Source organism: Heterocephalus glaber, unplaced genomic scaffold (assembly GCF_053883595.1).
Source record: "Heterocephalus glaber isolate CG9 unplaced genomic scaffold, H.glaber_assembly_v1.0 deba00000347, whole genome shotgun sequence".
Lineage (NCBI taxonomy): Eukaryota > Metazoa > Chordata > Mammalia > Rodentia > Bathyergidae > Heterocephalus > Heterocephalus glaber.
In genome coordinates, this window is record NW_028258143.1 from 41916398 (window position 1) to 41939552 (window position 23155).

Here is a 23155-nt window from a genome sequence, read left to right on the forward strand (position 1 = left end):
AATCTCCATACTGATTTCCATAGTGGTTGTATATCAGTTGACACTCCCACTAACAAAGGAGAAGGGTTTCTTTTCTACCACAGCCTCACCAGCATTTATTGTTGGTTGATTTCTTGATGACAGCCATTCTTTCTGTAGTGCAGTGGAACCTCAGTACTGTTTTAATTTGCATTTCTCGAATGACCAGTGCTTTTGAACATTTTTTCATATATTTATTTGCTGTTTGTAGTTCCTTCATTTGAGAAGTGTCTATTCATTTTAGATGTCCATTTTTGTATTGCGTCTTTAAATTAGGGTGGTCTGATTTTTTTAGTTCTTTATATATTCTAGATACTAGTCCTTTGTCTGAGGAGTAGCGGGTAAAATTTTTTTCCCATTCTGTCTATTGTCTCTTTAATCTGTTGGTGATTTCTTCTGCTGTGCAAAAGCTTTTTTAATTTGGTAGGATCCCAGTTGATTCCTTGTAGTATTTACTGTGCTATTGGGGTTTTGTTCATAAAGTCTTTTTCTATACCTTTGTCTTCAAGAATTTCACATATTGTTTTATTTTTATTTTCTTTTTATAAATTCTTAAGTCCTTTTATTGGTACATTTTATTTATTTTCTTTTTTGTAGTTTTTGAGACAGAGTTTCACTGTGTAGTTCAGGCTGATCTTGAAGTCACTATGTAGCCAGAGCTGGCCTTGAACTCATGGGGATATTCCTGCCTCATCCTCCCAAGTGCTGGGATTACAGGTGGGTACCATCACACCCAGCAAGTTTCAACTATTCAATCTTTCAGCAGATTAGGTGTTTCTGTTTTTCTTTCTTTCTTTCTCCCCCCCACACCCCCCTTCCCATACAGGAAATCGATCTCAGGACCTTGCCCCTGCAAGGCAGGTGTGACTCCACTGAGCTAAATCCCAGGCCCCCATTTCTGTTTTTATATTTAGATTGTTGATTCATTTTGATTTTGGTGAGAGATATGTGTCTAGGTTCAATCTTTGGCATGTGGAAAGCTAGTTTTCCAGCACTATTTATTAAAGAGGATATCTTTCTCCCAGTGAAGTTGTTTGGCTCCTTTGTCAAAGATAGGATAACTGAGAGTGCTTGGACTTGTTTCTGCATCTTCTATTCTGTTCCGTTGATCCTTGGCCCTGATTTTTTTTTTTCCCGTACGGAGATTGTGATGCCCCCTGCCTTGCCTTTGTTGCTCAGAATTTCTTTTGTTATTCTTGGTCTTCTCTGATTATATTTGAATTTTAGTTCTGTGAGGTATGCTATTGATATTTTGATTGGAATTGCATGAAATCTGTATAGCAGTTTTGGAAATATGGCCATTTTCATTGTACTGGTTCTGCCTATCCAAGAATGGGGGTTATCTTTCTATTTTCTGATATCCTCTTTGGTCTCCTTTTTCAGAGTATGATAGCTTTCAATGTAAAGATCTTTCACTTCTTTCATAAAATTGATTCCTAAGTATTTAATTTTTCTTGATGCTATTGTGAAGGTATTGTTTCCCTATTTTCTCTCTCAGTGAGTTTGTTATTTATGCACAGAAATGCCATTGATTTTTGAGTGTTGACTTTGTATGTTGCTGTGCTACCCAATTTGGTTATTAAATCTAGGAGTCTTTTATGTAGAGTATCATGTCATCTGCAAATAATAATAATTTAACTTCTTTCTTTCCTATCCATATTTCTTTTATTTCTTTCTCTTTTCTAATTACTCTGTCTAATTTTCCATGACTGTATTGAACAGAAGTGATGATAGTGGGCATCCTGGCCTTGTTTCTGAGATCAGAATGAAAGCAGTCAATTTTTTTTACCATTTAGTATAATGTTGGCTGTTGGTTTGTCATAGATGGCTTTTATCAGATTGAGATAAAGACCAATTTATTCCAGTTTTCTGTAGGGCTTTTATCATGAGTGAGTGTTAGACTTTGTCAAGTGCTTTTTCTGTGTCTGTTGAGATGATAATGTGATTTTTTTGTTCTTCGTTTTGTTAATGTGGTGTATTACATTTATTGATTTGTGTATGTTGAACCATACCTGCATCCCTGCAATGAATCCTACTTGGTCACAGTGTGTAACTTTTTTGATGATTTGCTGCATTCTGTTTGCCAGTATCTTATTGAAGATCTTTTGCATTTATGTTCATTAAAGAGACTAGCCTGTAGTTCTCTTTTTTTTGTTTGGATCCATTTCTGATTTTGGTATCAGGATATTTGCTTCCAGGAATGACTTTGGAAGAATTGCTTCCCTTTCAATTTCATGAAAGAGTTTGAGGAGTAATAGCATTAGATTTTCTCTAAAGTACTTATAGAATTCAGCAGTGAATCCATCAGGACCTGTGCATTTTTTTGTTGGCAGTTTTTTTTTTTAATTACTTCTTCAATTTCATTGACTGATATTGATTTAGAATTTTTATATTTTCTTGATTCAACTTTGCTAATTCACATTTATCTAGAAATCCATTTCCTCTAAAATTTTCATCTTATTAGAGTACAGCATTTCAAAGTAGGTGCTGGTGATCTTTTGGATTTCTATAGGCTCCATTGTGATTTCACCCTTTTCATTTCTGAAATGCATTGCATGGATTTGGGTCTTTTGTTTCCTTTTTTTTTCATAAAGTTGGCTAAGGGTTTGTCTATTTTATTTAATCTTTCAAAGAACCAGCTCTACGATTCATTGATTCTTTGTATTGTTTTCTTAGTCTGAATTGAATTAATTTCTGCTCTAATCTTTAGTTTCCTCCCTTGTATGTGCTTGGGTTTTAATTTATTTTTGTTTTTCTAGAAGCTTGAGGTTCAACATTATGTTATTTATTTGAGCTCACTCTGTTTTTCTGATGTGGGAATTCACCGCTATAAACTTCCCTTGTAGGACTGCTTTTATTGTGTCACACAATTTCTGGTATGTCGTATTGGCATTATGGTTCAATTGCAGAATCTATCTAATTTCTTTTTAAATGTCATCTGTGAACCATTGATTGTTCAAAAGGGTATTATTTAGTGTCCATGTTTTATATAGTTTTTGTGGTTTCTTTTGCCATTTATTTCCAGTTTTATTGTACTATGATCTGATAATAGGTATGAGATAATTTCAATTCCTTAGGTCTAAATGCTCTTCATATGTTGAAAACCCAATAACTAGTATGATAGTGAATCACAAATATGATAGTGAATCTGCAATATGATGGTACTGCCCTCCATAATGGGAGAGTATGCTTATAAAAGAGGTCCCAGTGAGTTGTCTTTTACTGCCATGTGAAGTAATAGTAAGAAGAAAACCCTTACTAGACACTGAATCTGATGGGATCATAATCTTGGGCTTTTAAGACTCCAGAGCTGTGAGAAATAAATTCAGTTGTTTACAAGCCACCAACTCTTCTGGAATTTTATTATATCAGTCTGAATTGACTAAGAGACATCTTTTTTGGCTTTCTCTTCATTTGTGCTAAAGGATCATTCTGCAAGGTTTTCGCTACTCATGATTCCTTTTACAAAACATTTGTTAGACTTCTTAGGCAATGTTTAAAGGCATTCTGCATTACTATGCTGAGCATACCTTAGTAACATTACAATTGTAACATTTTATGAATAAATTCTTTTTAAACAGAGAAATAGTTATCTAAAATTGCTTATAGTTTTAATTGGCTAATTATCTTAATTTACTATTAAGTGTGACTAGTAATGAATTATGAATAAGTAATTTATGGTTAAAAGATTTTACCAACTAGATAATACAGACATCGATAGTGTCTATGCACTTGGGTTTGGTGTTTTTTTTGCAAATATCAAATGAATTGGGAAGAAAACACTTAGAAAAAACAGATACTATATACTAACTAGTATCATTAAGGGAATTATTAAAAGCAAAGTTTTTATCCATGCTTTGTCAAAATATATAAGGAAGTTCAATTTTATTATTTCATCCTTATTTAATAACTTTGCTCATGATATGCACATAAGAGGGAATTTGGAGAAGAAATGTAGACCAAAAAAGAAAAAAAATACAAAAAAAGAAGGAATGTTGACCAAATATTCCCCCTCAAGACTTTCTAGCTAGTTTCTAAAAATGAAACATAGGCACATGAAATTGATAAATAAAAAAACCCTAAAGCATGTGATGAATAGTATCATAAAATGAGTTCTAAATTGATAGAGGAAATTAGAAATAAATCTTGACATTTCTTTTTTCCTCATTTCTGACATAAGTCCCCAAATTCTATCCCTGTTCATTAAGATATATATTTGGAATCTATTCATTTCTCTTCATGCCTTCAGGAACATCTTTGGTACAGGCTTTCATCATTTCCTGGCCAAAATTGTGTCTTAACTTATCTATCTTCCCATGATAAGTCCATGGCTTCTCATCTCTCTCATCTGTTCATACACTTTACAGTCTAACCATGTAAATTATTTACTATTGCTTGAGTGTGACTTGCTCAGGATCTTCTCAGTTTTTACCAGGAGATTCTTTTGATCTCTAGTCTAGACTAGGAGGCCTGCGATAGCTCTCTTATTCTTCTGTCATAATAAAACATACTCATTTTTCTCCTTTATGTGAAAGGAAGTTTGGTTGTTTATTAAGGAGTCTCTAGAGCCTATACAGTATCTAACAGATTGAAGATGCTTAATTTCTACAGGAAAGAATGAATACAGAGAGATGATGTACCCTAGCTTAGGAAGATAGGTCTTGAAAGATGAATACCTATTTTGATTATAATATGAAGGTAAAAATTGTATAGCTGAACTATGTCTCCTTGTCATTTTTCATCCAGATGTGTCAAGTATACATGCAGCCAAAATACTAAGTCCTATGTTTCTATGTCTACACTTGTGCAATGAGAGGCAGTAATTTCTCTAAAAAGATAGTGTGGGTCACGTTACTAAAGAAGCATAATTTCATAAGACTTATTATGACTGACCTGCATGATAACACATATTATGCTCATCAAATGTGAATGGGAGAAGGGACATACTGATTTATTGGTCTACTTTTAGTTCAAATATTTCTTGTACAGCACTTTAGCTATCATGAAAGTTCAATTAGTTTATTTCACAGGCATATAAAGTATTCAGAGAATCACTAATTCAGGCTCTACCTAAATGTGAGAGATGTTTTAAGGTAAGATTAGGGCACTTCGTGTAATTTTGAATGAATTAATTGCCTATAATTTAATTTTTTGACTTTATTGCTAAAACACATGGTAAATAAAAAGCCTTTCCAATTATAATTTTAGAGAATATTAGTTCTTTAATTCAGACTATGTCACTAATCTTAAAAAAATTTTCCAGATTCTTGTGTTGTCTAAAATGAAATCATGAATAGAACCTTGATGGATAGGATACATTGATAATTCACTATAAAAATGCTAATAATTTTTGCATAGGTTTCATTCATTGATATAACAATTCAGCCTTGGGATTTAATAATAGTATATTATATTTTTCATTGCAAACTTCAGAAGAAGCTTTAAATAAAAATATAAAAGATATTTTTATTTGGAGCATGTTGGCCTGGTGAATATGAAATAAATATAAGGCTTCTAAAAATTAAAAAGTAAATACATATTTACAAATTTACTGTTATACGCAATTATCAAAGATTGCCAGAATAAGTATTATTCATTTTTAGGCACTTCTAATTTTTTTTTTTTTTTTTTTTTTTTGGTGCCGGGGATCGAATTCGGGTCCTTGTGCTTGCGCAGCAGGCAGCGAAACCACTGAGCTAAATCCCCGGCCGGCACTTCTAATTTTGGTGCATTGAATGGGCAATGATACACATGGTTTGGAGGGAAGAGACCTCTAAAAAGGAGTACAGTTTTGCTTGTTAAGTCATTTACTGAAGCTTAGTCATGCATGGCAAAAGCTTTCTAATAGTTGAGAATTAGTATTTTAATATAGTATGAACATCAGACATATTGGATACTTGATTAAATAGAGCACTGCTTAATTTTAAAGTTTGGATTAAAAAATAAAAGTCTTCTTGGCAAGTGAAATCTGGATAGTAGAAGAAGAAGGTAACCTGAAGGACGTGGCTGATTCTGTTTGCATGAGGCAGAATTGCTTTAAGCAGTAAGCTTACTGTTTTCAGACAGCACTCGCAGCATCAGCAAACACAACTGTGTCAGCCTCTGTTAGCACGGGTGTTTGTAACTGCACAGGGAGACGATAAACAGTACATGAGACCTGATATTTTGATGGCTTAAACAGATACTAATGGACAGATCTGTTGTTTGATAATTTCTTCACTAGCTCTGAAGATGCTGAGAGATAGAGATGGCTGTGCTTAAGACAGGAAATGCAATCTTTAGGGTTTTCTGGAAATAGAAAGGTCATGCTGTCTGGATCCTGTGAGCCTTTTCGATCTCTAAGTCATCAGGTATGACCTTGTGAATTTTGATGATACTATTAGGAGGTAGGGTTATTGCTTTTTCTTGTTTTCAAAAATTTATAATATTTTAGTCAATGTAATTGTTTATTATCAGATTTTCCTTTCCATATTTCCTTTGGATATTTCTTTGAATATAAATTTTGGATATTTGAAAAAGTAATACTTGTAATAATGGACAGTATCTAAGCTATGAATTTTAGAAATATGTGTGTGTGGGGCTTTGTGTTTAGTTGTTTTGGGAAATGAGGAGTAAAGGACGAAATTCTTTGTATGATTAAAATCAAGTTTTGGGGCTCTTTAGATTTTTTCAGATTAAGCCTCATTTGTCAAACTGCATCTTTTGTTTCAAATGATAAAATAACAAATTGATCAAACTGATAAGAATTATATTATGGCTGCTTACAGATAGTGATATATTACAAAATTTTTGTTATCTGGAATTTCTTGAGCATAAAGATTGGTGCTATTATCATTACAGTGCTCCACACAGCAAAAAAGTTTGTCAAGTAAAATCATGTTTATCAACACCTGAGATACAAACTAATTTCTTGAAATTTGTATTGTAATATTTGGAGTGTTTTAAAAGACATTGACTTTAATAATTTCTCAGATCTATTGACGTAGTGATGCTTTTGGTGCTTTAAAGATATGTCTATGCTAAGCTGTTACTTATAGCTGAAGGCAGACCATAAATCTGGGTTTTACAAAGAAAGCTTGTAACATTTAAGCTTGTCGAAGATTTTTTTTTTGTCCAGAGAGATTCACATTTACTTACTTTCATTTTCCAACTGAAAAGGATTGATTTAATTAAACATATTAATTATAAAGAGTAGAGAATCTTCACAGCAAAGGAGTTGTACATCTATTTTATCTTGAAACTGTGCTATTTTAAACTATTTTTACCAATCAAGTTATAATGCATTTAGCTTTAGTTTATTATATCCTATCCTCAGATTTATGTTCTTGAGCAAGAAACTACCTGTGATTGACATTCAGATTTTGAAAAAAACTATATTTTATCTATATTTTTATATCACATCTTTCTCCCTCATTGTTATCAGATATGTCCCAATAAATGATCAAGGGATGATAAAAAATGTTTCAGAATTTCTCAGTAGAAAGATGGTGTTGCTTTCATGATTCTGTATCATGATTATTACTCATCAGAGTGAAATAATATGTATTAAAAATGAACATATTTAACAAAGTCTGAAACAGTGAATTGATTCAGATAAAGGCTAAATTTCTCCTTTTTAATTAAAAATACATTGAAAAAATTCTACCTACTGATATTGGCTATAATTTATATTTTAGCTAGGCTACTTAACCAGCTTATATTCTTATTAGCAGGGAAGACTGCCACATTCTTAAGCTTGATTAATTTTGAAATGATTTGAATATACCTTTTACTTACCACAAAACCTGTATAATCTGTTAGAATTTATTTCCAGTATTTGCATGTATTAGTCACTATGAGTACATTCTGTTTCTTGGCATTGCTTTGGGATTCCTCTAGGCATTGGTTTCAAAGCATTCTGCTGTTTTTCACTCTATTTATGACCTTTCAGAAAAAACAAACCATAAAGATTTTTGGTTATTTTCTTTAGTGGCATTTAAATGAGGATATATCAATAATTTTCAAGGTGAAAAATTACTGTTTTAAAATTGCATTTCTTTTATAAATCAGAGAAATTTTTTTCTACTGCTATGGCAAATTAGATTACATTATAAAGACTGGTTAGACTGTAGCAGACATTTAAATGTAATGCTAACCTTTCTTCCCATGCAAGATGAACTTAACCTTTTAAATGGAGAAACTGATTGTAAACCTGCCTAGTAAGAGTTGGTCATTTTTTTCCCTAAAAGGTTGTCTCTGCCTGTACACATCTGTTTCATAATACATCATAAGTTTCTAAAGATAAGTGTTTATAAATGACTGGGTTATTTTTGAATTCAGTGAACATTAGGAGAAAGCTGATCATTTGCATGATGATATATTTGATAATGTAAGAAATACTAGAAAAGAAAAAGTCATTTCCTAATTTCAAGGAGATTATTAGAAAATATGTGAAATTAATTCTGCTCACATTTTGAATTGACTTTTCAAAGGTGGTATGTGACAATGAATTTTAACTTAATCTGTAATTGTTGAAACCCAGGATGATTTACATACAACTATTTCCAACCTAAATTTCTTGGTATTAGAGAAATAAAAAGTTGGGTTAAATTGTATAATCACAAATTCTATAAATTTTTTGATAGGTAACTGCATTAAACTCTTTTAGAATGCATAATTTGTTATAATAGGATGTCATAAAATGTAAATCAATAAAATAACATTATGTTTTCTATAAGCCATTGTTATTGGTTTATTTTGAGAATGAAGGTGAACCTCTCCCATCAGCAGGAGACTAAAGCAGGGACCCCAAGAATCAGTTTAAGATAGGGCTGTGACAAATCCACTCTAATTTTAGGGTAGGTATGTGTATTTGAGTAAGTGTGGATATTACAGAAGAGGGTTTTGATTTATAGAGATTAAATTTTGGAAATAAAGATTAGCAATGTATTTGATGCTAACCAGGTCATTTGGGGAGATATACGAATAAAGTGGATCTGAAAGTATGTATCGTATTGAAAATTTTGTGATTGATTGTGTGATGGAAAGTGCCAGGACAATATGTCAATTTAGGCTCACAGAAAAGGGATTGAGAGAAACTAGAATGGAAGTAGGTCTTAGCTGCTGGCTAGTGGATAGCTGAGCATTACTCTGTTCTCTTTCATACTTCTGTGTAGCAAGAAGGTGGGTAGAACAGATGCAAAACTCATGCTTCCCCAGAATCCCAAATTAGGCATGCCACTCAAAGTGTCTCCAAAATGCCTGTTTTCTTGTATTAGAGCAATAAACAGTTGATTTGAAAATTCTTCAGTTTGTAACAGCTGGCTGCAGTAAGAGGCTGTATGATGTGGGAGTTAAGTGTTCAGACTGCCACATTCTCTGGGTTCAAACTTTATACTATGTACTAGCAGTATGACCTTGGGTCTGTTTCCTCATTTGTAACATGTAGATGGCAATAGTACCTACCTTGAAGAGTTGTGAAGATTAAATGAGTTAATGTAAATAGAACATTTTTAATAGTATGTAGCATATAACGAGGACATTACTGTCAATATTATTGACAAAGCTTATACATTTTGAGAGCTAGGATGGGCTGTTGGCAGGCCTTTGTAACAATAATGATGCATACTCTTTTCCCCTGCCCTTTAGTTACTTATCTAATACAAAATTTGGCCCAAAACATTTGCTACACTAAAATAGAGATGGTAATAAAAATGCAAAGAACAACATGCTACATCTGATTAAATTCTAAAATTTACTAACAATAAGAATTGTGAATTGATAAATCAGATCTACTTACTGGGTAGATTTAAACTTTATAATATTCCTCCCTTATCTACATTCTGAAACTATTAAATGGAAAATTCCAGGAATAAACAATTCATAAGCATTAAATAATATAGAAACTGGTACAATCCACAATTTCAGGCATCCACTGGGGAGCTTGGAACATATCCACCACAGTAAGGGTGATTGATATATAAGGATTCTATGTGTGTAGATCCTTTGCTTTCCTATATTATGCCAACTTCTGTACTTCATTAATGACAGAAAGATTATTATGTCTTTGGGAAAATTTAGCAGCAATTTTGGTTGGTTATGGTTTGAGATTAAAATTAAGGGGTAAAAACCAAGGTATAGGGCCAAGGATGTGCTCAGTGGTGCTGCACCTGCCTGGCAAGCACAAGGTCCTGAGTCTGATCCCTGGTACTGAAAAAAAAAAGAAAAAACCCACCAAGATATAAGAAAATAATATCTTAGATTTAATGGTCTGAGTTATTTTCTTTTTCTTTTTTTTCGGGTCTTTGTGCTTGCACAGCAGGAGGTGAAACCACTGAGCTAAATCCCTGGCCCTGAGTTATTTTCATGATCATTAAAAATCCCTGGAATGGAAACTTTCACTGACAATAAAATATAATTTGTTTTAATTAATTTTACTTATTAGTGAAAATTTTTATTTTGGTTGAAAGCCTAAAATGAAAAATGTCATAAATGCAATGGCATATATGTGTGTGTATATATATATATATATATATGTATATATATACACGAACTTCCTATTTTATAGAGTATATTTTGAATTTTTAGTGACTATATAATATGAAATATTCCCAATTTACATATCACAAATATATACTAATAAATATTTTTCAAAAATAGTGTACGTAGAATTTTAAAAAAGGTCAATTAACTCCTCCTTACATGAATTAATTTGATATTTGAGTGAAATTTACATATGTAAATGTTATATATCTCTGAATTTCAGCTTTCTTCTCTAGCAATTTTTTCAACATGCAGTGATTTCCCAAAAATTGGCATAAGGTCAAATGAAGGTTAATGCAATTTGTTAAAAGAAATAAACATACAAAATCTCCCAATGTTATAGTAAGCACAACACTGGGCAAAGATATAAAGACTTAGGAGGTCCGAGGTGGTAAGTTATAAATAGTAAATATCAGTAACTATAACAGAATTTGAATGGTAGAGTGCCATAACAATTCAAAACAGGAATGGAATAGCTACAACTTTTTCTGTTTGAGGTTAGTGGGCTGAGTGAGAAGTGAGTTCAAAGGAGTTAAAGAAGAATGGAAAAGATGGATATTGAAGAGTGACCCAGAAAGAAGAGTTAGCATACTAAAGGAAGGGAGATGGGAAGCAAATGGTATACTTGTATAGAACACAATAGTCCATTTTGGCTATGGCCTAGTAGAGTAATTCAGACTATCACAGGAAAGGTTTGTGGGGACCAGATAGGGTAGAGTCTTAAACGTTAGATTGTGATTTCCAAATTGAAAACATTTTTTGGTGATTTACTTATTGCTGGGGAAAATAAAATAAAAAACAAAAGAGCAGTCCCCATTTTTTGAAGTCATTCTAAGAGCTGTAACCCTCTTGAGACTTTGAAAATGAAAATTAAATTCCTGAGTAGATTTAATAGTTAGTAGACAAGGTAGGGGGTAGAAGCAAAATGAAGGATTTTAATAAAATTCTCTATCAAAATTGCATGTCAGAGCATTACTCAGTCTATCCAACAGCACTCAAAAGTCCTAGATTTCAGATCCTAAGAGACCTCCTGCTTGTCCCTGATGTAAACTCAGTTTTATGGGTAGGTAATCTGATTTAGCTTTGGCTTTTTGTTTTTGAAATTTCCTAGACCGAGGACAATCTAGTGGGATCATTTTAATACAATGAATTCTCCTGTTACTATGGTGAATATTTGGATAAAGAAGACTTTATCTTAGAGAAAATTTGAAATAGAGAGAACCGAGCTGGAGACCAAGCCTGAGACCGAGCGGGTGAGGACCCCCAGAGACACCCACCAGCCTCCAGCTTGGCTGCGTGGGCGCCTACAACAACATCCACCCCCCCCCCCCCCGCCTCCCCTCCGTCCGTCTCTTGGCTGTACAGCGACTTAGATCCACACTACAGAGGCACAGGGTGACATAAAGGCCATTGTCCTGAGCTGCAGAAGTGAACAGAGAGAGGGCCTCTCAGGCTCCCTGATGAAAACTGAAGCCCACTGGAAAAGTGAAGAGAATCTCTGCAATAAAGGCACACCAGAGCACCGTACTTGGTAATTTGGATGGATCATCACCTCCCATCGGAACCTGGACTATCTTCAGGGGAAAGGCAGCTGGAACCTGCAGGAGAACCTTGCACAGTTCAACCCTGCAGAAGGACAGGGAGCTAAACATGGTACTTGCAGCCAGAAATCTGCCTGAATCTCATGAGTCTGTGACTGGCTTACTGAGACTCATTGAAATATAACTGCACACTGCTGCCCACGTTGTCTATTGTGACAGCAGAGACTACCCTGAAGGAGGCCCTTCATTTTTATCTTTTATTTGTTATTTTCAAAATTACCACTATTTTTTTGCTCTTATTTTTAATTTTTTTCTTCTTTGCTACTCTTTAAAATTTTTTACATTTCTCTTTTTTCTTTCTTTACTCTTTTCTTTCTCTCTCTCTGTCTGCCTCACTCCCTTGCTGTCCCAAATTGTTCTTCATCTCTCTTTGTGTTCCTGTTCTGCCCCTAATTCATATTTCTTATTTATCTTTCTTTTCTTCTCTTTCCTTCTCTTGCCTGTGCCCTCTGGCCTCACTGCTAACCTTCTCCTATCTTTTTACCTACCTATCCCTCCCTCCCCAACTCCTTTTAACGTCCCATTCTGAAGGGTAAAGTTGCTACATTGAAGAGTTTATTCACTATAAACATATTTTGAATTGGTCCTTGATTTTGATTTAATTCACACAGTTAAAGGTGATATATTAATAACTACCACAAATTGGCATTTTCTAAGAGATACTTGATGCTATTGTGTTGCTAATTGTATCACTTGGGCTAAGGCGTTGTGATTGATCTAATCAGTTGTCCCTCCTGGTATAATGAAAATGAGACCGCCTCAGAGTGATTAGAGACTGAAAACCTAAAGACCAGCTATATCTGGAAGACACCTCTGAGAAGCAATCATTCTATAAGTGTTCTAAATACATCAACAAAGATACTTACAATAAGCAACTTCAAAGTATCAACCCAGGAATTAAACCAAGGACAGTACCAAAAACAAAAATGAGAAGAAATTTAAGTAAGGCAAAAACTCAGACTTCCACCCCACAAAAAGCAAATTCTGGGGGAAACGAGGTGGAAAAGTCCAATCATCAACCACCTGGATACCATGAACTGATAGCACAGGAAGTAACAAAACAGATGAATGAGGCTCTAAAAAGTTCAAAACAGAAATAATCTCCCAGATAACTACAGAGATGGTGAGCAGAGTGAAAGACATGATAAGAGGGTCTAGAACAGAAACTGATAAAAAAAAAATAGATGAGCTGAGAAACATGCTGGAAGCCATGAATGCCCAGCCTAAGAAAGAAAAGGAAACCATGATTTCCCAACATAAGAAAGAAATGGAATCCATGAAACAGATTCAAAGAGATATTCAGGAGATTAAAAACTCCATTGAAAGTATCCACAGCAGATTAAGGGAATCTGAAGATAGAGTATCAGATATAGAAGACAGGATTGCAGTCAAGGACCAAGAAAACAGAGATCTCTTCAAAATTGTAAGGGACCATGAGAAATCAATCCAACAGCTGCTAGATGATGGATAGAAGAATAACATAAGACTGATAGGAATCAGTACTCTTTGAAGTCAGTTTCTCTGACTTTTTCTGATAGGAGTCAGTTTCTCTCTGATAGGAGAAAGAACAATTGACATTAAAAAACTGTTCGCAGAAGTAATAGTAGAAAACTTCCCAGACAGAGGTGGAGAATTGGACATACAGATAAGTGAGGCATATAAAACTCCACCTAGCCACGATAAAAAAACCCCTACACTTAGACATATAATAGTCAAGATCCCAGAGACTCAACAGAAGAACAAAGTCCTACAGGCAGTTAGAGAAAAGAAACAAATCACCTACAAAGGAAAGCCCATCAGAATCATGGCAGACTTCTCAACACAAACCCTTAAATCAAGGACAGCCTGGAGTGAAGTATTTCAAGCCCTAAAAGAAAATAACTTCCAACCTAGACTGTTGTATCCTGCAAAATTATCTTTCAAAATCGATGGGGAAATTAGATACTTCCAAGACAAAGAACACCTGAGAAATGTCATGAACACCACCAAACCAGCACTCCAAACAATTCTAAGCAATATTCTAGAAAAAGACAATGAAGGTCACAACTCCATGAGGCCCCACAGAGGGAAGCCACAAGGCAATGTAAGACACTAAAGGGAAAGGGGGAAAAATAAGAAATAAAAGAGCCAACAACAGCAAAACATCATGACAAGGATGAATGAATATCTATCAATTATAACTCTCAATGTAAATGGTCTCAATTCACCAATCAAAATAAATAGACTGACAGAATGGATTAAGAAGCAAAATCCAGCAAAATGGTGTATACAAGAAACACACCTAACTCAAAAAGAAACTCATAGACTGAAAGTAAAAGGATGGAAAACAGTTCTCCATGCCACAGGAATCCAGAAAAAAACAGGGGTAGGAATCTTATTTGCAGACAAAGTAGATTTCAAACCAAAACTAATTAAGAGAAACAAAGATGATCACTACATCCTTGCGAAGGGAGCAATCCAAGAGGAAGAGATGACAGTTGTTAATATATATGCACCAAATACAAATTCCCCCAACTATACAAAACAAATATAAATACACAGGAAAAACCAAATAAACACTAACATAATTGTAGTGGGGGACCTCAATACCCCACTATCACAAATAGATAGATCATCTAGACAAAAAGGAAATTCCAGAACTGAACCAAGCTATTGAACAAATGGACTTAATAGATGTTTACAGAGTGCTCCACTCCACAAATTTGGAATACACATTCTTTTCGGCTGCACATGGGTCATTCTCCAGAATAGACCACATGCTAGCTCATAGGACATGTCTAAGTAAATGTAAAAGAATTGAAGTTACCTCCTGTATATTACCAGACCATAGTGCAATAAAATTGGAGGTATAACATAAGAAATAAGAAATAATAATAACATAAGGAACCGCAAATTCCCACAAACACACGGAAATTGAATAACACCCTCCTGAACAACCAATGGGTCACAGAGGAAATTAAAGAAGAAATTAGACAGTTTCTACAGGTAAATGATAATGCCAGTACAACATACAGGAATCTATGGGACAAAAATGAAAGCAGTTCTACACAGAAATTCATAGCAGTGAATGTCCATATTAGGAAAACAGAACACATATAAATAACCTAATGCAAAACCTCAAGCTCCTAGAAAAAGAGCATAACAAACCCAAAGCTTGTACAAAAAAGGAAATTATAAAGATCCGAGCAGAAATCAATGCAATGGAAACTAAGAGAATGATACAAAAAATTAATGAACCAAAGAGTTAGTTTTTTGAAAGAATAAATAAAATTGATAAACTTTTAGCCAGACTTGTCAAAAAATGGAAAGAAAAGGCTCAAATCCAAGCAATCAAGAATGATAAAGGTGAAGTCACAACAGACCTAGCAGAAATCAAGAGGATCATCAATAACTACTTTGAGAACCTATACTCTAATAAAATAGAAACCACATAAGAAATGGACAGATTCCTGGAAACATATGAATTGCCCAAGTAAAATGAAGAAGATATAGTAATTCTAAATGCCCCAATTACAATGAGTGAAATTGAAAATGTAATAAAAAAATTTACCAGCAAAGAAAACCTCAGGTCCTGATGGCTTTACTGTTGAATTCCATAAGACATTTAAAGAAGAAATATCATCATTACTGTTTAAACTCATCAAGGAAATTGAAACTGAAGTGAGCCTTCCGAATTCATTCCTGGAAGCACGTGTTGCTCTGATTCCAAAACCAGGGAAAGACCCAACCCAGAAAGAGAACTATAGACCAATCTCCCTAATGAACATAGATGCAAAAATCCTCAACAAGATATTGGTAAACAGAATACAGAGGGTCATCAAGAAGAGGGCCATCATACACCCTGACCAAGTCAGATTTATCACAGGGTTGCCAGGATGGTTAGTCATTCACAAATCAATAAATGTAATTCACTATATTAACCGAGTCAAGGACAAAAACCATATGATCATCTCAATAGTTGCAGAAAAGGCATTTGACAAAATTCAACACCCTTTCATGATACAAACACTACAGAAAATTGGAATAGAAGGTCTTTATCTCAACCTGATTAAGGCTATCTATGAAAAACCAACAGCTAACATCATACTAAATGGTCAAAAACTGAAATCCTTCATGCTGAAATCAGGAACAAGACAAGGATGCCCACTCTCACCACTCTTGTACAATATAGTTCTGGAAACATTAGCTACAGCAATTAGACGAAAGAAATAAAAGGAATAAAGATAGGAATGGAAGAAGTTAAATTGTCATTATTTGCAGATGACATGATACTCTATATTGAAGACCCCAAGAATTCCACCAAAAGTCTACTAGACTTAATAACCAAATTCAGTAGAGTAGTTGGATACAAGTTCAACACACAAAAGTCAATAGCTTTCCTGTACATGAACAACAGACTCACTGAAAGAGGAACTGCAGAAATAACTCCCTTCACAATAGCATCACAAAAAAGTGAAATACTTACAAATCAACCTAAAGAAAGAAATCAAAGACCTCTACCCTGAAAACTATAGCACTCTGAAAAAAGAGATTGAAGAGGATATCAGAAAATGTAAAGACATCCCTTGCTCCTGGGTAGGAAGAACCAATATAGTGAAAATGGCCATACTTCCAAAACTGCTGTATAGATTTAATGCCATTCCAATTTAAATTCCAAACGTATACTTCACAGACCTTGAGAAAAGAATCCAAAAATTCATTTGGAAGAAGAAGAGGTTAAAATAACAAAAGAAATTCTAGGCAACAAAGACAAGATAGGGGGTATCATAATCCCCAACCTGAAACTACTACAAAGCTACTGTGATAAAAACAGCATGGTACTGACAAAGAAACAGACCTGGGGACCAGTGGAACAGACTAGAAGATGCAGAAACAACTCCAGACACACTCAGCCACCTCATCTTCAATAAAGGATCCAAACAACCTCACTGGAGGAAAGATAGCCTCTTTAATAAATGGTGCTGGAAAAATTGGGTTTCAACTTGCCAAAGATTAGAACTGGGCCTATATCTCTCACAATGAACTAAACAAAAATGAAATGGATTAAAGATCTAAATATTAAAACAGAAACACTAAACCAGCTGGAAGAGAGGTTAGGTAGAACTCTTGAAGGCAATGGAGTAGGAAAAGATTTCATGAACAAAACCTCAGTTGCACATGAACTAGCACAAAGAATCAACAACTGGGATCTCTTCTTATTAAAAAAACTTCTGCACAGCAAGAGAAGCCACCAGCAGAGCTAAGAGACAACCTACAATGTGTGAAAAAAAATTTTAGCAGCTGTCCCTCAGACAAAGGACTACTATCTAGAATATATAAAGAATTGAAAAAAATCAGACTCCCCCCAAATTCAAAGACCCAATTCAAAAATGGGCATCTGAAATTAACAGATATTTCTCAGACAAAGAAGCAAAAGCAGCAAATAAATATATGAAAAAATGTTCAACATCACTGATCATTCGAGAAATGCAGATGAAAACAACACACATTTCACCTCAGCCCACAAAGAATGCCTATATCAATAAATTAACCAATAACAAATGCTGGCGGGGGTGTGGGGAGAAAGGAATCCTTCTCCATTGTTGGTGGGAGTGCAGGCTGGTGCAACCACTGTGGAAATCAGTATGGAGATACCTCAAAAAACTAGGGCTAGAGGTCCCATTTGTCTCAGCTATTCCCCTGCTGGGTATCTTCCCCAAAGAATTAAAAGAGTCATACCACAGCGATATATGTGCACCCATGTTTATAGCATCACAGTTTGTAATAGCTAAAGCTTGGAAACAGCCCAAGTGCCCATCAACTGGAAACTGGGTAAACAAAATGTGGGTTTTTTTTTTTTTTATAAAATGGAGTACTACTGAGCCATAAAGAATGAGAAACTAGACATTTATTGCTAAATGGATGCATATTGAGGCCATACTCAAAAGTGAAATAAATAGGACACACTTGTAAATACCAAATAGTTTCTCTAGTGTGAGAACCTGAATGTATAAATAAGGATTAAAATGAATTGATAAACTGAAATAGAAAAAGTTCCAAAGGTCCAAAGGGTTGTGGGAGGGGAAGGGGAAAGGAATGAAGGGAAAGAAAAAATTATGAGAAAAGAAAAAAAATAGAAATGAAATCTATGTAAATAGGCAAGGGTGGAGGCGGTGAATGGGGAAAAAAATAAGAACCAAGATACATCATGTACAGGTACAAGCACCCAATGATAAATGTAAACGTATTGTATACCTAAAGTGTACCAATAAAAGAATTTTTAAAAAGAAAATTTGAAATAGAAATTGTTATTTGTAATCTTGGAAGCCCCTGGATAATTTAGCTTTGCCCATTTTTCATTTTGAGATGATAAAGTAAATCAAAATTGCTAATGCTTTTGATAGTACCTTTAAACTTTTGAAACAAACCAGAGAACTTTCAGTGTTGTTTGAGGATGATAAAGAAGCTGAGTAGACCCAAGAGCAGATTTCTTTTCTACATGACAGCTGAGATGGGACATTTGGTATCAGACCCCCTAAATTATCATTTTATTATTGTGAAAAATTAGAATCTAGTATTCATTTTTAATACAACAGTCAAGTATGCACAATTAAAACTTCTAAAATTGGCAAGTAGTGGATAGAAATGAAAATAGACATAGATGCTCCTCTAAGTCGAATTTTATAACTATAACCTATATAATTGACAATACTATTTCTTCCTGTAGTATTCTACATTATTTGAAAAACTTATTTTCCAGAATTTTTTATGAGTTGTTCTTATTAATCCTTGTGACTTCACATTGCTTGGGAAAGAACCATATGTACACTATGGGTCTAGTACATTTTCAGAATTTGGTTTAGAATTATAGACCCATTTCTGGAGGTTTTTAAAAGTTTCAAAAGTTTACTGTGAACTGGAGATTGTTTTCTTTCTCAAAAATCAGAAAAAGACACATAGAAAAGACCCTATTTTTATCTCAGGCCTTTAAAAAATAATATAGGAATATTAATAAAAAGTCAGTTAAAAATATAACTGAATTTCTTCATCAAGCTCCTTTTTCTAAAGAATGATAGAGACTACTTCCAATAAAGTGTATTAGAAAATGTGCTACATATAAATGTATACCATTATTTCTACTTATGCCTTTTTTTCAAATTTAATTCAAGCTCCTAAGAGTATATGGAATTATCTGTATAGTATAGAGGGAGGCAGTATACCATAGTAGTTAAGAGCTAGATTTCTAAAGCTGGACTTCTTTGTTTGAATCCTCTCTTCCACTTTACTGATAGTTTTTATCTTTGAAAAGTTATCTCTTTTTTTCTCAGCGTTTTTATCTATAAAATGAGGATACTAATATGATAATCTGTACAGTTCTAATGAGAATAGAAAGAATTAATGAACACTTGAAACTTCTTGAAACATTGCCTAAGGGCTTGATACTGTACTTTTAAAATAAATATTAGTTATTATAATTATCTCCATTGAACTAAGTAAAGTTGAGGAAAAAGCTACAAGTATGTGTCTGTGCATACATATACATACTTACATATTTAAAGAATACTATATATATGCATATTTAGTATGTGTGTAAATATTCATATAAATTCTACTTTAAGTATATACAGTATACCAAAAAAGAAAGTAACTTGCCTAAGATCAAAATTGTCCCAAAACAATAGGATGATATGGGATTGAAACCAGGAAGTCTAGCTCTAGAGCTGTTGATCTTAATCACCGTGTTATATTTCTTCAGATTATGTGTACTGGAATTAAATAGTCATGTATCAATTAACATATTCTAAATGCCACTTTGAAACAAGAGACATGAAGGTAAATTGAAACTCCATGGAAGACTTCATGGGAAGTATGTGTCCCAATGTTTATTGGTTTAATTACAGTACTTTTTTCTGATTTTTTCCCAGCAGAACTAATATATGTAAAGTCATTAGGACATTACCTGCTATAGGTGCTCAATAAAGTGTGGTGGTTATTGATTATCATAATCTTTTAGCTCAAGTTCCACACATGGGTGAAACCTACTCTTTGAAAAACATAAATTAAATCTATTACCTAGCTGAGTGTCCTGGGAAAATTTCTTAGTGTGACCATTAATTCTGTTATGTCAACTTCATTGGATTAAGAAATACCTAGCAAATTAGTCAAGCATGCTCCTGTCTGTGTGGGTCAAGGTAGCATGGCCTTGGGTACTATATATGGTCCCTACCTTGTACCTCTGTGGTACTTTTTCCTTTATCTGCTTCCCAGCTGCAGTGAGCCAAACAGCTTAGCTCCACCATGCCTTTCTGTCAGGAGATTTCTGCCTTGGAGCCTGCTGACAATGTACTAGAATCTTATGAAACCATAAACTAAATTAAATTTTTTCTCCTTTAAATTGTGAGCACTGGTTATTATGTCTAGCAATGGGAAAGCTGACTAAAGCAGAAAATTGGTACTAGAGAAGTGGAGCTGTGATTTACCTGACTATGCCATTTAGAAGTGGTTTATAGACTATCCCTTTGGAAATGGTTTATAGAAAGAGTTTGGAAAGATTTGGAGAAGCTGAGTAGAAAATCCCTAGAATTCTGTAAATACAGCTTAATGGAGGACAGGATGTTAATAAGAATGGAAACAGTAAAAACCAAGCTGTAGAGGCTTTAGTTAGGAACAAGGACTTCATTGGCTTTTTATGTGTGTCATACTCTGGCAGAAAACTTGTATACATTTGGCCATGTCTTGAGACTTTGTGGGAGTCTGAGATTAATCTGGTGAAGGAAATTTCAAGACAGCTCAACATTCAGATTGTGTTGTGGATACTACCGGTTATTTTTAGCCATATTTATAGTGAGAATCATTGGCAAAAAGAAAAGCAAAAAAGTTTGAAAACTTAAGTTTTGGTCTACAAGGAACCATGTGTAAAGTAGGAGCCAAAGGAGTTGTGACTGCTAAAAAGATTAGTGTTATTAAAATGAAACAAAATACTTTGTACAGAGACAAGAAGAAAGACTCCTTGAAGGCATTTCAGGAATCAGCAGAACCCCACTCAAGGCAGGCTCATTGATGCAAAAGTGTCAACTTTTCATTTGAGAAGAGAGTCCCTGTGATCCGTACTCATAAAGGGTCTCCTAGAGCATTTGTTCCTTGGGATTCATTTCACTATGCTTAGCCATGCAGGTACTCAGAGGTTGCTGTAGGTGACTCAGGTACAGATGAGGTCAGAAAGCACTGTATAAAAATAGCAGGATTCTGTGAAAATGACGTGATCCCAATTTATTTCCTTCATTTTGTTCCTAGGTCCTGCCAGCCAGACTTTCAACTACCAGGCAAAATATTAGAGGATCTTTCTCTATGCCATCTAATTAGCTCAAGGGGAACCCCCTCACATATTTACATTAGAGTTCCCCAAAGAAATTGCCAAGCCAAATCTCCTTATAGTATGCTCAAAGTTGATACTTTTACACTCTCCAGATTTCCAATTATCTGTTTAGATTTGTACTCTTCAGTATGAACAGACAACCACAGATCTTGAGACTTCCGAAGAAAATCTTTAACACAAATGGCAGACACTAAAACAAATAGAAAAAAGAAACCCAATTGAGAACAGAAAGTAGGAAGAGGGTAGAAGCCTTCTAAATTCTTTTATTAATACCCTTAGAGAAATAAGGCAAGACACTGAATTTACTTTAAAAAGAGTTCTTAGAAATTAAAATATTATAGCTTAAATGAAAAATTAAGCAGAAAGTATAGAAGACAAAGGTGAGGTGATTTACAAAACAAACAAACAAAACCCCCAAAACCTGAGAGGGAAGTGGAAAATAGTACAGAAAGAATGTTAGAAAACACAAGGTCCAATATCTGACATTGTACTTCCAGAAAGAGAAAGCAGGGAAAGGTGAAGAAATAATTCAAAATAGTTAAAAATATTGGGAGAGCAGACAAGATATGTGTATTAAAATTTAAAGAGCTCACCAAGTGCCGACCAAAATAAATAGAATTAATCTCAAACTGAGATACATAATCACGAAATTTCAGATGGCTGAGATTGAAGAAATTGCAAAAACCTTCAAAAAGAGAATTGACAAATTTCTATCAAGCCCAATAAATAAATATAGAAGACATAAAATGCCAATATCAGTAATGAAAGAGAGAGTAATACTATAGCTTCTGTAGACACTATAAAATGAATAAGAGAATACTAAGAAACTATTTACATGAATTTGTCAACCTAAATCAATGGACCAGTTACTTGCAGATCACTTAGTACTTGAACCTACTTGAAATGAAATAATCTACAACTATTAAATAAACTGAAATGAGTTAAAATCATTTCAAAATAGAAATATAAAGGTCCAAATGGTTTTAATGGAGAATACTATATGACAAGAAATTAATGAAGAAGGAACACCAATTCTACACAGTCTCTTTCAGAAAATGGAAGAGAAAGGAACAATTTTCAACTCATTTTATGAAGCCAGAATTAACTATGATACCAAAAATTGCTCAAAGGTAGTATAAGAAATGTACAGACCAATATCCTTTATGAAGAGGGGTGTAGATATTAGCCACAGAATATTAACTAATTGAGTTAATCTTTGGGGAGAGTTATACATCATGACCAAATGGGAATGCAATCCTGATTCATTATTTGTAAACCAATTAAAGTAATTTACAACATTAACAGACTAAATTAAAAATGCACACAATCATAATCATTTTGATGTATATTTGAAAAAAATCCCACATACTTTCCAGAAAATAAAAAAACCTCTAAGAAACCTAGGAATAGAATGAAAGTTTATCAACCTGAAAGGATGTCTCCAAAAACCTATAGCTAACATAATACTTAATGACAAAAAACAATGCATTTCCCATGAGATGAAAAAAAATGCAAATATGTGAACTGTCATCACTTTTATCCAACATTGTACAGGATTAGAAGAGTTCATGAGTGCAATCGGCAAGAAAAGGAAAGAAAACCTATACAGGTCAGAAAAAAAGAAATAAAACTGCCCATATTTATAATTATTTATTTAGAA

At 33.9% G+C, this 23155-nt stretch overlaps 1 protein-coding gene across 20 annotated transcripts in view; it reads left to right on the forward strand.

The window, feature by feature from the left end:
* Slc4a10 (solute carrier family 4 member 10) overlaps positions 1-23155 on the forward strand; it is a 308057-nt gene that overhangs the window by 90837 nt on the left and 194065 nt on the right. For 3 of the 20 annotated variants that reach the window (XM_004835862.4, XM_004835867.4, XM_087199470.1), the window contains exon 1: positions 6098-6368. The exons of 16 other annotated variants lie outside the window; for them this stretch is intronic. In XM_004835862.4, the coding sequence (XP_004835919.1) occupies positions 6288-6368 (81 nt within the window). In that variant the 5' untranslated portion in view covers positions 6098-6287. Of the gene's footprint in view, positions 1-6082; positions 6369-23155 lie in introns of those variants that run through there. One more of the 20 variants, XM_087199464.1, reaches the window with a different exon arrangement.